The 14,760-nt window shown below is 45.1% G+C and overlaps 1 protein-coding gene across 6 annotated transcripts in view; it reads left to right on the top strand.

Moving 5' to 3' along the window:
* Positions 1-156: 156 nt before the first annotated feature.
* Positions 157-14,760, top strand: part of SETD3 (SET domain containing 3, actin N3(tau)-histidine methyltransferase) — a 76,104-nt gene continuing 61,500 nt past the window's right edge. For 5 of the 6 annotated variants that reach the window (XM_061182893.1, XM_061182892.1, XM_061182889.1 and 2 more), the window contains exons 1-2: positions 13,215-13,263; positions 13,378-13,487. In XM_061182893.1, the coding sequence (XP_061038876.1) occupies positions 13,250-13,263; positions 13,378-13,487 (124 nt within the window). In that variant the 5' untranslated portion in view covers positions 13,215-13,249. Of the gene's footprint in view, positions 292-13,214; positions 13,264-13,377; positions 13,488-14,760 lie in introns of those variants that run through there. The other variant, XM_061182890.1, reaches the window with a different exon arrangement.

Below are 14,760 nucleotides of genomic sequence, written 5' to 3'. Positions count from 1 at the left end.
TAGCTGGGCAGGAACCCGAGCGGAATGGTCGGGGGGCGGTGGGGCGGGGCCGCGCCCATGCGACTGAACCGCGGGCCAATGGGCGGCGGCGGCGGCGGCTCGGGGGCAGGGCCTGGGGCGGGCGGAACCGGGTTGGGCCGCGGCGGCGGGGCCGTCTCAGGCAGCGGTCCCGCCCCCTCGTGTCCGGCCGCAGCCGCCGCCGCCGCCGCCGCCTGGGGCTTGGTTGAGGTGGACTGCGAGTCCCGGCGGAGTGTGGCGCCGCCGCCGCTGCGCGAAGGGGCAAGCGGGCAGGTGAGTGCCGGCGGCGGCACCTCCGCGCGCGCGCGGCCCGCGGGGCAGACTCGTGTCGCAACCCGCCCCCCCCCCCCGCCCGGAGTGCTGCGAGGCTGCCCCCAATCCCGGCCGGCGCCCCTCGGCCGTGGTCCGGCCCGCGCCCCGCCGGCCGCTCTGGGCCCAGGGTGCAGAGATCGGTGTGCGCCCTGGGGCCCGGCGGCCAGGGCTGGGTGCCGGGGGCCAGGCGAGGTCGGAGGGCGCCGCACGGCCTCTGCCCTCCGGCCCTCCTGGGGCGGGGGCGCGCTCACCGCTGCCCAGCGTCCCTTCCCGGGGGCCGAAGCTCCGTTCCCCGCTCTGCCCGCCCAGAGGTGGCAGCAGGTGCAGGGAGCGCCCGGCCCCTCGGCACCCACCGGGTGGGGCCGGGGTCGATCCCTCTCGCTCTCGTCGGCTCGGCTCTGCGTGGGGCCGGCTCGCGCACCCGTTTCCTTCCTCCCTCCCTCCCTCCCTCCCGTCGTCACTCTGCTGCTTAGGCGAGGACGGTGTGGCTTTCATGTTCCTCTCTCCAAACCTCAGGTGCCCTCGGGGGTGCTCGGGGACCAGCCCCTGCTTCTCTCCCTCACTTCCTAGTTATAAAAACAGTCGTTGAAAATAGGTCATGTTTCTTCCCACGCGCCCTGGCCATCTTCCCCACGCTCCGTGCCCTACTAGGGAGAAGAATTCAGTGCTTTGGAGTTTGTCATTCCAGCATCAAACTCTTCCTCCTCGTGGCTCCAGCCTGGCGATGCAACTGTGTATCCTCTATCCCCAGTTTCTCCTCGGGGGTGGGGGTGGGGGTGGGCGGGGGAGGAGCCGATTAGCGTTGGGCGCCGCTTGCTGCGGGGGAGGGGGGGGGGCTTACCCCTGCCGTGTGTTGACTGGTGTAGGATCACTTGGGATCCTAAATGAAGGAGGTGATGTTTTGCATTTCCAAACGAAGGAGGTGATGTTTCGAAAGAAAAAAATCCTTTTTAAAGTATGTTGACAGGTGAATTTTGCTTTTAAGAGCCTCCGAAGAGTTAACCCTTTAGTGACGGATCTGCACAGAGCTTGGTTGTGGTGTGGTTACAACAGCTGTATGCGTTCGGCAGAACTGGACACTGAAAAGTTTGAATACTACCATGTGTAGATGATAACCTCTTCCTCCCCGATTTTTTTCTCCAAAATGACCCCACTGGTATTTCAAAACTGAAGGAACCAGAAATAATTTTGGAAAGGTTTTTCTTACCATTTTAAGTGAATGAATTTAACTTAAGAATATAGCAAAATAAAAGCAGCTTTCCTCTGTACCCTTAAAATTTGGCAAGACTTACTTGAACCACGATATATTGTGTCCATTCAGTCTACTATGTATGCAGTCTCATTTTAGCAAATTAGTTGCTGGGGCTGCTGTGACTGATAGTTTGGAAAAGTTCCAGCATTTAAAGGAGTTTTTCTCGGGCCTAGGAAAGTAATTTGAAAAGCCGAGTTCTCAGAGAGCCGCAGAACAGCTTGTTATTGGGGCCCAACGGCCTGGGTTTTCCTTCTGCTACCCCTTCCTGTCTGCCCTCTTTTATATAGATTCAAAATTGTAACTTAATGTCTGAAATGTAACTCTAGTCTGAACAAGTAAAATGGTTGCTGCTTCTCATCTCTTCTCCAGTGATCCCTGGAATAGGAATGGTGTTGGACTCGCAGATTAAAACATTTACGTCTACGTGTGCTGTAGAAATGGAAGTTTCTGTTCAGTTCTGTGGATAGGAGTGCAATAAGATTGTCAGGAAGAAAGTAACACTTGCTGAACACTTTGGCCGCGTTTTCAGTGACGATTAAACCTTTGCTTTAGAAGCCAGTGGAAACAGAGAGCTGTGAAGGTTGTACTGAAATAGTTTTCCATTCTAAAGTTCAACCCCTGGAAAACTGTTTTGTTCTGAGAGCTCTGATAACTGGTCACAGCCGTTTCCTTAAAACTTGCCGCTCTCCTGATCCAGAAGAGAATGGCAAAGGAGATGACAGCTGGAGGAGGGTATCTACAGTACGCTGGAGTCTGCTCGCAGTAAATATTTAGCAGATAATCACTGAATTCAATGGGAACCAGGTACCTACTTTGTGGCGTGTGGAATTTTAGTAAAAATATGAGTGAAAACCTTACCTCCTGGCTCAGGTTTTCTCTTTCTTTTTACTAGATGTCAGTTTAGTTTGAAGCTTTCCAAATCTCTCAAAATGTTTGAATTATATAGTCTCCTTTTTTCTTATCACTAATCTGCAGTAGCTTTTAGAAATGTAACTAATAATACTGTATCTTTTTTGGTGTAGTTTGATGAATATCTATCACTGGGAGGTTTTTTTTATCTTTAGAAACTGGTTTGTCTTCTCTGGCTTCTGTGAGGAGTAGGGAGGAAGAGTTTCAAGTGTGTTTTCTCTTCGTGTATGTCAGTCCTCAGAGTGGAACCTAGATTTTGTTCCCACACAAAGGAAATGGAGTCATTTATTACTATGGCATTAAACATTTTTAACAGAATACTGAAGAGTGAATATATCTTTATTCTTATGGTACTTTGGAAGTTGCTTGTGGCCAGTTACTTTGTTTTGTCAATGAACAAGAATTATATTTGGGCCCATTAATTTATCAGAAAGAATATTTTGATTTGTTGTGCATCCTTTTTTTCTTGCTACAGTTGAAGAAGTGTTTATCTTGGATATCAGTTCATTCTGAGTCATATTTAAGCACTTAAGGGTGTCAGATTAAGGATTGCTTGCTTTTAAATTTTTTTGGTTTTCACTTTTGTTGCATATACAAGTGTACCTTACTTGGCAAAATTGACTTCTGTATGTTGGATTTCCTTATGTCATCTCATTTTCCTCCTCATAAAATTGGAGATTGTTAAATATTTTGATCTGCAAATATAATTTACATAATATTTATTCTCAACGTAAAAATAAATTTCTAACAAAATATTAATACACATATATTTATTTTATTACAAAGGAGTTGAGACTTCTTTTTTTTTTTCTAAGTCATTTTAATAGTCTTATGGGAAAAAAGTTGATTAACAGAATCCTTTTTGTTGTTAAATTCATTCAGTAACTCAAGCCAGAGATTAGCTGTGTAGACTCCATTTCCATTTGGGAGTTTCTTCTAGGTTTAGAAGTAAACAGATCGTAAAACCAGAGGTACAAACACAGCTATTGACAATTTTCAACTGAAATATATTTGAATGGAAGAAAAATGATTCCAAATGATTATAAAATTCAAATACCAAAGTTAAGACTTTGAAAATGAAAATTTTTTTCTTATTCAAGTCCTTTCCAAGTAGAAGTTAATTAATAATCAAGATAAGTCCAAACACTCTTGACTGGCAGTGGAAGACAAGTCCAGCTCTGAAGTTAAGATTTTGAAAGGGAGCTGAGTGATACTGATTACCAAGGCAGAGTAAAATTTTAACCTCTTACATGCGTAGGCTGAATAATGGGGGTACAGAGGGACGGGGGGCAGAGGGACAGGGCAGGAAAAAGTGCTTTCACTATTTTTTAGAAGGACTAAAAAATTGTCTAGAGAATTAGTTAAGCAGGTGTCTACATAGAGCTCTTAATAAGTATGCAGTATTTTAGCCTTATTACCTATCTACCATCCTGAATTTCACTTTCCACTTTGTTTACGATACAGTTCATTAGAACATAACAAAGTCTAAAAATTCTATGACCAAGTGGTTTAAAGGTTTCAATCTCAGAAAATAAGCCTGACTCTTCAGTATCAATAGTTTTCTGTTAAGCACAGTTAAGAGAAAGTAAGGGTTAGTGTTGAAAAATACTCATGAAAGTTGCCTTTATCATAAAATTTGGAAGTTTTGTTCATGTCCCAAATTTAAGCTGAGGCCACTCCTTTGTTTTTGAACAAGGCCAGCGTAATGACTCTATAGTTTTAAAAGGCCAAAGGGGTAAAAGCTTTACATGGTATGTTTTACAACTGCAAAGGAATACTGTTATTTTGAATTTCAGAGATAATGAACCTTCAGAGCCTCTCTAAGGGGGTTGGTTTTGCACTGAATCCATGGAATACTATTGGGCATCAGTGACGTTTGACATCGAGCTGTGCTGATGAGGCTCTGCTACCAACTGTCTGTCATGCTGCATAAATTTATTAACCTCACTAAACTTCGGCTTTCTCATCTGTAAAGTGGGCATAATATCTTTCTTTGTCTAGTGTGTAAAATGCTTACCTCAGTTCCTGATATAGGAAATGCCTGATGATGCAGTTATGATGAAGATGGTCATGTTGGGGGCCTGCCCCAGGGCACACACAGGTTCAACAGCCCAGAAACAAACAACGTGACAGCATGAATAATTGCATTTAGGTTCCAAAACTCAGTTGTTTAATGTAGCACATGTATCTGGCTGAAGGTCAGTTTACGTAACAAAGGGTGTAGTTGGTTACCACCTTATCCTCAAGACTGTGGGACCACGTCTCACTTATCCCTGCATTTCATACTAGAGACTCAAGAAATGTGCACTGAATGCAAGCATGAATTCACTCATTCACTTGGCTGGTAGAAAAGTAAGGCAGTGTTAGCTATACCGATCTTCCTCGAGTTATGATGGGGTTACATCCTGATAGCACGTTGAAAATATCATTGTCGAAAATGCATTTAACATACCTAATGTACCAAACATCACAGCTTAGCCTAGCCGACCTTAAAAGCGCTCAGAACACTTAATTTGCCTACAGTTGCGCAAAATCATCTAACACAAAGCCTGTTTTATAATAAAGTGTTGAATATCTCATGTTATTTTTTGAACACTGTACTGAAAGTGAAATACAGAATGGCTGTCTGTTCAGAAGGGTTGTAAGTGTGTTCGTTGTTTACCCTCATGCTCCGTGTAACCGGCGGGGAGCTGAGGCTTGCCGTCACTGCCCAGCATCACCAGAGGGTATCGCACTGCATATCACTAGCCTGGGAAAAGATAAAAATTTAAGGTTTCTACTGAATGTGTATGCGCTTGCACCATCTGTATTAAAGTTGAAATATCCTAACGTGAACCACGGTAAGTTGGGGACTCATCTCCTTGGGTTGAATTTGGCAGTGGAGAGCAAAGCACTTTGATAACCATACCTGCTACATAACATTAGATATCTTTATTTTAAAGATGTTCAGGCTTGAGGATTAACACAGATAGCCCCAGAGGTCTCTTCCAAACCTGATGTTCCACAATTCTAGAATCTAGAATCCTTATGGGAGGAATGTGGGTGGTTTGAAAGTAATTTCTTGACAGATTATAGCTAGCTGTTCCTTCACCCTTAACATTTTTCTTTTTTCTTTTAGAAAGCTATAATAGGAAATGGTTATTTATGATACTGAATGATTCTTTGCTTTATGAAGAGTTTTTTTTGCGACTTCCTTTAAATAGGAGCCTCATTTTAAGTGTATTTACAACTTAATTCAATAGCAGTTTAAAACTAAGACTATTACGTATTGAAAAGTCAATCAAAGATGGTTTAAGTGTCTCTAAAATTATCATGTGTATTAGTGGAAATATAGCAAAAACATTGTAGAAAGCAAGTTTTTTTTTTTTTTATTTTTTATTTTTTTTAAATTTTTATTTATTTATTTATTTATTTATGGCTGTGTTGGGTCTTCGTTTCTGTGCGAGGGCTTTCTCCAGTTGCAGCGAGCGGGGGCCACTCTTCATCGCGGTGCGCGGGACTCTCACTGTCGCGGCCTCTCTTGTTGCGGAGCACAGGCTCCAGACGCGCAGGCTCAGTAGTTGTGGCTCACGGGCCCAGTTGCTCCGCGGCATGTGGGATCTTCCCAGACCAGGGCTTGAACCCGTGTCCCCTGCATTAGCAGGCAGATTCTCAACCACTGCGCCACCAGGGAAGCCCGAAAGCAAGTTTAAATCTCAAGTTTGTGTATATCTCTATCTATCTACGTATCTATCTATATATGTATATATGACAGCCGAGATTGTTCTGTATAAAGATTGAAATTTTAATTACATGCAGCTTATAGGTCTACATTCATCTTGGTATGTATGTAGCTACTGAGTTGAAATTAATTCCACCATCTTGCCTGTCTGCTTGCCCTGACTTCTTGGTACTTTTGAGCTGTGAACACATCAGCGTCTCCTTTGATAGAGATTGGAATGATGGGTGCTAGTTAGCCACTTGAACCTGTATAAGTTAGTAAGGCTTGACCCTGTTACTAGATCCTGCTACTGTGCAAAGAGAGGTGTTTCCAGTATTTCAGTTAACGTGGTACCAACGCAAGGACCATGTATGCTTCATCAGTTTTTGTAGGAGAGAGAACTTAGCACAGTTAAATGCTTTTCAATTTGGGAGTGCTTTCATTTTCCTAGGCCATCATCCTGTAGTTTGTGTATTTAATTCAATGTAGTAATCTGATCCTAATGGTCTGCGAAGTATTTTAGTGAGATTCTTTTCTTTCTCCAAAAGATTAGGCAGGCTTCACGCTCCCTTCAAGTCCATTTACAGCTGGGAGCCTGAGGTGGGAGGAAGCCCTAGGACCATTCTCTCCCTTAGTCAAACCAGCTGTAAAGTTGGGAAGATGCAGCATACATTGAAAAACAGATGCTGGGTTTGAGCTAAGGTTTTCTGGGTAAATTACCAAATAAGTATAATCAAAAATGTTTATTCTAGTTGTATTTAGTTGAAAGCAACTCAGGAATATCGCAAATATACATTCTTTCCGTTTAGAATTTTTGGGGGAAAGAAAAAAAAACCCACACAGCTGAATTCCATCTCGGTCTGTTCAGTAGGTGTGAAGTATACTTTGTAAAAATGGGTTAAGTATCCCCCTCACCACGCCCACCACCCCATCAACCAAGTTCCTTAAATGCACTGTGTTCTTATTTCTCCTCACCTAGGCAGATTATGTGTGAAAGAATCACTTCACTGGTCAGAAGTGGTTGTTGATTACAGATGACACTTGCATATTAGTCAGCAATTTAAATAATAATTGAATATGCTGTCTATTTTACTGTTTTCTAAAGTTTGTTGTATCTCTTAGGTGGAGAGATTGTTGATGGACTTGCTAAAAAGTTTATGGTGTTATAAAGAGCCAGATTTTGAGGATTTTGTAGATTTTTAAAATATCTTGATGGTGAAGCAATGTAGATATGTGTGGAACTCTTAGCTTGCTGTTTCTTTTTATAGATGCCCCTTCCTTTGAAGCACTGTCACTGTAATTGTTTACTGTAGAATCCTTTTGCCTGTCAATCCTATTGCTTTTCTACATATTATTTTCTTTTGTCTTAAGTATTGTTTAAGTCCTTTTTTACTGTATATTTGTTTCCCCCAGATAATTCATTAAGAATTTGGAAATTATACCTGCTTTCGATCTAAACTTTGGGGGGAAAAAATCTTTCATTTAGCATTGTACCTTTGGCTAAAATTTGGAATTTAACTTTGTGTGTGCATACACATATCTAATTTAGCACATCTTTGTATTTTTCTAATATACGTATTTGAAATAAATATTGAAGATAAATATTTGGTCTTTGTAGGAAGTTGATGAATTAAACTAACAGGTAGTGTTTTTCCACTGAGAGCACTAAGAATGTTCAGGATACCTATTTGGCTCTTTCATTTGTTGAAACTTGGAATCTAGCCCCGGATTCAGCTGAACTCACAATGAAAATTATTCATTGTATGTAACAAGTTTTTGAATCATAAATGAACAGGGTAGGTAGTTATTTTAAATCCATGAAGTTGGGGAAATCTTTGTTAGCTAAAAAAGGCAGAAGGGGGTTGAGTTTAGGAAACCACTCAGCCTGGATTCTAACACTTTCTCAGACTGAATCTTAATATCTAGTCCTTCTTCTTTACCTGTACTTTATTCCTTACCCCTCTCTGTTTGGTTACTTTGCCCGCACATTTTAGGAGTTATCCAGGCTGAGTCCTGGGTCCTCACCGCCTCATCCTTGAGGCCCGCAGGGCTGGCTGTCCCTCATCTGGCTGTGGTCATCTTCTGCAGCGGCTGGTGTGGTCCTGGCACGTGGATGCAGGAGACCTTGTTTAGTTGCGAATGTGCTGGACGTAACACAGGGTTTCAGGTTGAAGCCGTAGGTCCGCTGCTTGTTGGCTGTGGGCTCTTGGCCAAGTCATAGCCATGCCTGAGCCCCCTGCCATGCAGTGGTCACCACTGGCCTCTGCAGGCGGTGGCGGGAACGTGTCTGGCCAGCGCAGAGAGCCGTACAGATGCTCGTGCCCCCAGTCACAGGTGCCCCTGGAGCTTGAAGTCGTGCTTGAGTCGCAGCTCTTCCATTTCTATTGGAAACGGACTTATTCCTGCTTGGCTGTTTTCTAAGAGACCAAAAACACTTTAAAAATTCAGTTTGTGTTTATTGGAGAGATTCTTTTATGAAATTTAATATCTTAAAGCTTTTCTAACAACAAACTACGGTTTCCCAAAGGAAACTATTTTTTAAATGTGAATTTTATATGTATAAATTTATGTTTTGACTTTTAAGAGTCATCCTAGTTCTTAGAAGTAGTAGTTAAGTATTAAGTAAATGTCTCATTTTGGCTACTGTTTTGTCACTGGTGGGAGAATATATCAAAATGGTTCCTTGCTGTATAATCTTACTATCGTGATGGGAAATAAATCTTACCCGTAAGTAACACTAGTAAATTCAAGTAAGATTTTCCGTCATTCAACAAATATTTGTCCCTCAGCTGTGTCCGTGGCACCATACTAGACCCTACAGATAATTTAGAAATGGAAGCTTTGGGTTTTTTCTGCCACAAGACAGAAACCCACACCAGTGGGTGAGGTAGGCACATAAATGATGTCATCTACAGCGCGTGAGGCTGTGGAAGCTCCAGGGCTCAGCTCTGCAGGGTGTGGAGTGGGGAGGGGGCCGTCGGTGAGCTGGGGTTTGAGTCAAGACTCAGACACCTTCACCAAGGGCTGAAGGCACGTAGGCCGCAGAGAAGAGGGAGCGTGGGATCAGGGGATGGCACGGGGCCGAGGGCTGAGGGAGCTGGCAAAGGGTGGCAGGAGGGCCTGATGCTTTGTGGGGTGAAAAGAAGTAAATGCGGGGCTACCGCCTTTGAGGTACTTTTAGGTAGGGTGTCACACAAATACGAGAAGAATTGGTGCCAAACCATATCGAATCCAGAGGCAAATGAATCTTATAGACATTGATGGCTGTAAAGTTCAGAAGAACGGCTGCTGTGCCATAGAACTGGGTACAGAGAACCCCCGCCCTCCAGAAACGTTAGTTCTTCAAGTACACACTTAAGGCTTGAGGACATGCCTCTGATTCAGTGCGCTGGGGGCTGAGTAATTAGGAGCTCTGGGACAGAGTGGGTCCAGGTGACTGGAGGCTTTCCTGGGTGAGGTCACTGTCAACCCGGTTTCTGGGTAGAGCAGATTAAGAGCTGGTCTGGACCTAGGATCCTATACCCCAGGGAGGTACATCCCCTGGGGACAAGGACAGCCATCTCCCTACTCCTTCTTAATTGAGAAGTGAGTTAATGCCTACTGGAAGATTCTTACTGTCTAACCTGGGCAAGCTGCTTTCTCTCTTTAGGGCTTATATCCCTGTGGGAGGGAAACAGTCCAAAGAGAATTCCAAAAGACTGATCTCAAGGTAAGCCAGCCTTTAGCATCTGTTAATCACCTTGAACTTGACCCGTTCTTACTGATTTGCATGGAAGTGAGGGCTGCATGGAGGAGCCCAGAATTTCTTCAAGGCCATGGGGGACATTTTGACTGAGTATGTGAAAAACTTTGCAAGGAGGAGACAGGGGTAGCAGAGGGTAGCTTTATTTCAGAAAAAGGGGAGAACAAGGGCAGATCCTAGAGCTGTGTTGTGTAAGGGGTGATGGGAAGAATAAAGCCGGGCAAGTAAAATGGGGTGAAGCAGTAAAGGGCCCTGAGGGCTGTGCTGGGGAGGTTGGGTGTCACCTTAGAGCCGTGGAAAGACCTCGTGTTGAGCAAAAGAAGCCTGCATGTTGTATAATTTCATGTGTATGAAGTTCAAGAACAGCTGCTCTCTCAGGTGCTAATTTCCTGATGTGTTTTGAAGTTTCACCTGTGTGGTATATCTGTACCTGTTACTCAGTGAGGGCAGATTTAAGTGGCAAGGGTGGGCTTGGGCAGGGAGAACGCAGGACACTTACAGTCTAAGCAAGAGGTGAATTCAAGACGAGCAGGTGGCCTGAGATCCTCAGGGGTGTTACCACTTGGCCGGATGTTGTCGGTGTCGGGTCTGGAAGACCTGTCCGCCCCCCTGCTCCCTGCAGAGCCCTGTGCTTTTGCTCTCCATGTCACAGAAGCGGTGCGGCAGTGGCCGAGCACAGGCTTTAGAGTCAGGCAGACCTGAGTGCTAACTGCACCTCTAACCTTGGACAGAGATGGAGGGCTTCACCTTTTTTGAGACTGTCATCTAAAAGATGAGGCTAATACCTACTGATTAGAGTGTCCGGGAAGATCAAATGAAGAGCTGATCTTAGCCCAGTGCTTGGCAGAGGTTAGGGACTGCACACAGGGTCACTACTGCTGCTGTTTTAATTAACGATTGTTATCTCAGGACAGGTATCTAGATGCCAGAGAGTGATGGGAGTTGGAGGGATTCCTGAGGGAAGACTTGGGGTGGGGAAGGGAAAGGGGCTGCAGGCAGAGTGAAGAAGCCTGTTTCGTAGCCCTCGGGTCCTCGCGCTGGAGGGACTGACGTGGGGTGGGGGGCGCGGCTGCCTTGGGTTCACTGTGCCCCAGGCTGCTAAGAGGTGGGAAGGGTCTTGGAGTTCCTATCTGAGTGATGTTTTTGAGTTGTTTGGCGCCTAACACACAGAAGGTCACGCTGGCAGGGAGAGGCCGGCAAGCCCATCTCTGACGGCAGGCTTCACAGTTCTTCCTGCCAAGCTATATTTGGAAGTGTGATTAAAGCCCTACTTCCCAGGCTTACTGGTAGTCTTAGTTGTTTTCAGGTCAAGTTCAGTGGTCCTCCGCAGAGATGCCGTTGGAAGATGTGGAGAGGGCCTGGTGCAGAGAAGAGCGGCAGGTGCTCTGTCCAGGGCTCTCAGCCGTGAGCCGGTAAACACGGGAGCTTCCTTCTCGTTTAGTCCTTGAGTTTAAGGAAAGGTGCTTAAACCACTCCTCCGCCTGCTCCCCCCACCCCACACTTTTTTTTTTTTTTCCTTCTGCTTTTGATCTCAAAATAACTAATTCTCTTTGCTGCCGAAGTTTTAGGTATTGTTACCTGTTCGCTTTTGTTCCAGGGTGCCTGGCACTATATGTTCCACTCTTGTGTTTTAGAAGGCTTTTTAGATACGTAAGTTACAAAGTACACTTCATGCATCAGACGCATCAGAGAAGCTACATAAGATAGCCCTTTAATAGAATGCTATTTTCTGTTGTTTTAACATGGCCTGTATTTGCATGGAGTCATTGCCGTGGAATCAGTGATCAGCTAGACTGTGGGAGAATATGCATTTTCAACCTTTTGTCCCATTACAGCTCTCCACACTACAATAGTCATTTCTCTTTGTAAAAAACAAGTAGGTCAGAGTTTGCCTTTTGGTTCTCCCTTGAGATTAATTGTAGCTTGTTGGCGAGGGCTCCATGGAGCGTCATCGTGGTGTGTGGTATTCATTAGTGTGTGGATGGCTCCAGTCGCTTCTCTGGGGGGATCTCTCTTCATCTTCCTGGGTTGTCATCCTCAAGCGCTTCTGTCTTAGGAGGAATGCTCAGATCAAAGTCCTCGGGCAACAGTTGCAGCCCTCCTGCAGCTGGGGGTCCTCTTTCCCACCGCTCCCCACAGAGACCTCTCCAGCTGGGGTGCTGTGCCCCCTGCCCTGCCATGTGCTTCCCTCATTCCTGCCCTGCCTTTGAGTTGCCCACCCTTTCTTCATACATCCCAGTCCCTTTCTTTCTTCAAGACACATCTCCTGACTCACTGCTATAAAATGTTTTCAGACAGATGTTATAACATCTCTGCCCAGTGTCCATCAGTGCATCCCCTGTCCCACTGTCTCGTCTGCTTGTGGCATATCCTGGCCATTTCTTATTTGTTAGACCATTGAGGGCTCCAGGGTGGTTGAAGTGCCAGACTGGGAGGCAGTGGAGACCTCTTTCTAGGGTAGGGTCTGCCATCGACTTCCTGTGAAACCCTGGGCAAGGTACTTTGGATTTTCCTTGAAACAAGATTAAGGAATTGAATTAGCTCTCTGAAGTTTCTTTGATCTCTAAAATGTCTTCAGCATTTGTCTAGAGAGTCTAATCTGTTGCTTATGATATAGTTACTCTTTTTTTTTTAAATTTATGTATTCATTTATTTAATTTTTTGGCTGCATTGGGTCTTCGCTGCTGCACGTGGGTTTTCTCTAGTTGCTGAGAGCGGGGGCTATTCTTTGTTGTGGTGCGCAGGCCTCTCATTGCGGTGGCTTCTCTTGTTGCAGAGCACAGGCTCTAGGAGTGCGGGCTTCAGTAGTTGCAGCACGTGGGCTCAGTAGTTGCAGCTCGCAGGCTCTAGAGCACAGGCTCAGTAGTTGCGGCTCACGGGCTTAGCTGCTCCACAGCACATGGGATCTTCCTGGACCAGGGCTCGAACCCCTGTCCCCTGCATTGGCAGGCGGATTCTTAACCACTGCGCCACCAGGGAAGTCCGATATAGTTACTCTTTATGGGAAATTATTCTTTTAAAGCAGAGGGAGGAGAGAATATATAGGTTTTTGTGGCCATGTGATAGTTTGTGATACATGAATGTAGATGTAACTTTTATCTCTGTAGTATCACAGAATACTAGGATATAAAATGAAGTCTATGTAATTTGAAAAAGATTCTAGAGTAAAACTTGCTTCTACTATAGTTTTTGTAGGTGAAAAGGAACGAACTTTTCTTCCAGAGACTACAAAGCAGATTTTTTTTTTTCACATTTGAGTGCCTCCAAATACTAGTATTTGTTACACGTTGCTTTTTCTGGAAGGAAACTTCAGGATATGGCACCTGTGAGGTAAGATCTTAATGTCTCAAGGCTGAGCCACTGCTGTGCCACGTTTTATTACTCAGTTTTGTTCTTTGGAAATGTAATGCTTTTCTCTTTGTTTTTTCTTTTTCTTCTCCGTAGTCAGAAAATGGGTAAGAAGAGTCGAGTAAAAACGCAGAAATCAGGCACTGGTGCTACAGCAAGCGTGTCCCCGAAGGAAACCTTGAACCTAACTAGTGAGCTGTTGCAGAGTAAGTCTCGGCTCGGCCTTGCCGCCTCTGTGTGGGACACGTGTGTCTCTCTTCTCACACCCCTGCACCGCGTGGGGGTCCCTGGTCTGGGGAGCAGGAGGTGAAACAGGCTTGTGTTCAGATCCCAGCTTGTTTAGCCATGGGGTCTGGCACGTTACAGATCTTCCCCAACCTGCAGCTTCCCCACCTGTAGAAATGGAGGTACAGTACCAACAGGTACCAACAGGTAACTTTTACCTAACAGGTATGGTACCAACTGTAACTATGGTTAAGGAGGCTTGGACGACAGAACGAATGAATGTAGAGCTGCTATAGCATAACCACCGCCTGCCTGCACCGGTGGGCCAGGCCAAATGCCACTGCTTTTTAACAGTGTGGCCTTGGACCAGTTCCTTAACCCTGCTGAGTCGCAGTGTTTGCATCAGTAAATAGAGTGTCTCGAGCCCCACGTGAGCTATGGCACGTGAAGGTTGAAGGTCATTGGGCCGTGAAGCCAGAGGTGAGCGCGGCGTGCCGCTCAGAGAGCAAACCGTAGGAACTGGGCTCCCTCCCCTTTACTTTCAGTGATTCATAATAGTTTTCCAGTTTCACATGTGGAGGTTATCCGTTCTTGGTTCTAGGAAATTAAATATCTGTTAAGTGCCGATACTTGCTTTAGCAAGTTAGTGTAAACTGGTAACTTCTTTTTTTAAATTGTGAATTTAAGTTGGTGCTCTGTATGTTTCAGATTTAGCCGTGGTCACTCGATTAACTAACTACGTTTGTCTCATTTTCTTGTCCCCTTATGTTTAGATTATGTGACAGGCTAACCCCCAAATAAAAATTTAGCTTTCTGTCCCTGACAGAAGCAGGCAGCAGCCAAGTCAGGGTCAGGTCCCCCACCCCGAGTGCTCCCATCCTCCCCTGTGGGGTGCCCCCCAGAAGGTCAGTGTGGGCTCCCACAGAGCATGGCTGTGCCTGCCCCTCCCCACCTGTCTCTCCTGCTAGACTACAGGCGGCCTCAGGACAGGCTCCTGTATTCTGGGGCCTCAGTCAGTGTTTGTTGATGGAAGAGTGAAGTAAGACTGGTTAACCTAAGTTTTGAGTCAATGCATAACTAGTTATTGTTAATTATTATTAATTTTTTAATTAATTTTTATGGGAGTAGAGTTGCTTTACAATGTTGTGTTAGTTTCTACTGTACAGCAAAATGAATCAGCTATACGTATACATATATCCCCTCTTTTTGGATTTCCTTCCCATTTAGGTCACCACAGAGCATTGAGTAGAGTTC

The sequence above is a fragment of the Eubalaena glacialis genome, chromosome 2 (assembly GCF_028564815.1).
Source record: "Eubalaena glacialis isolate mEubGla1 chromosome 2, mEubGla1.1.hap2.+ XY, whole genome shotgun sequence".
Taxonomy (NCBI): Eukaryota; Metazoa; Chordata; class Mammalia; order Artiodactyla; family Balaenidae; genus Eubalaena; species Eubalaena glacialis.
Note: the sequence above shows the minus strand (reverse complement) of the source record. Positions and strands in the feature narration are given on the sequence as shown.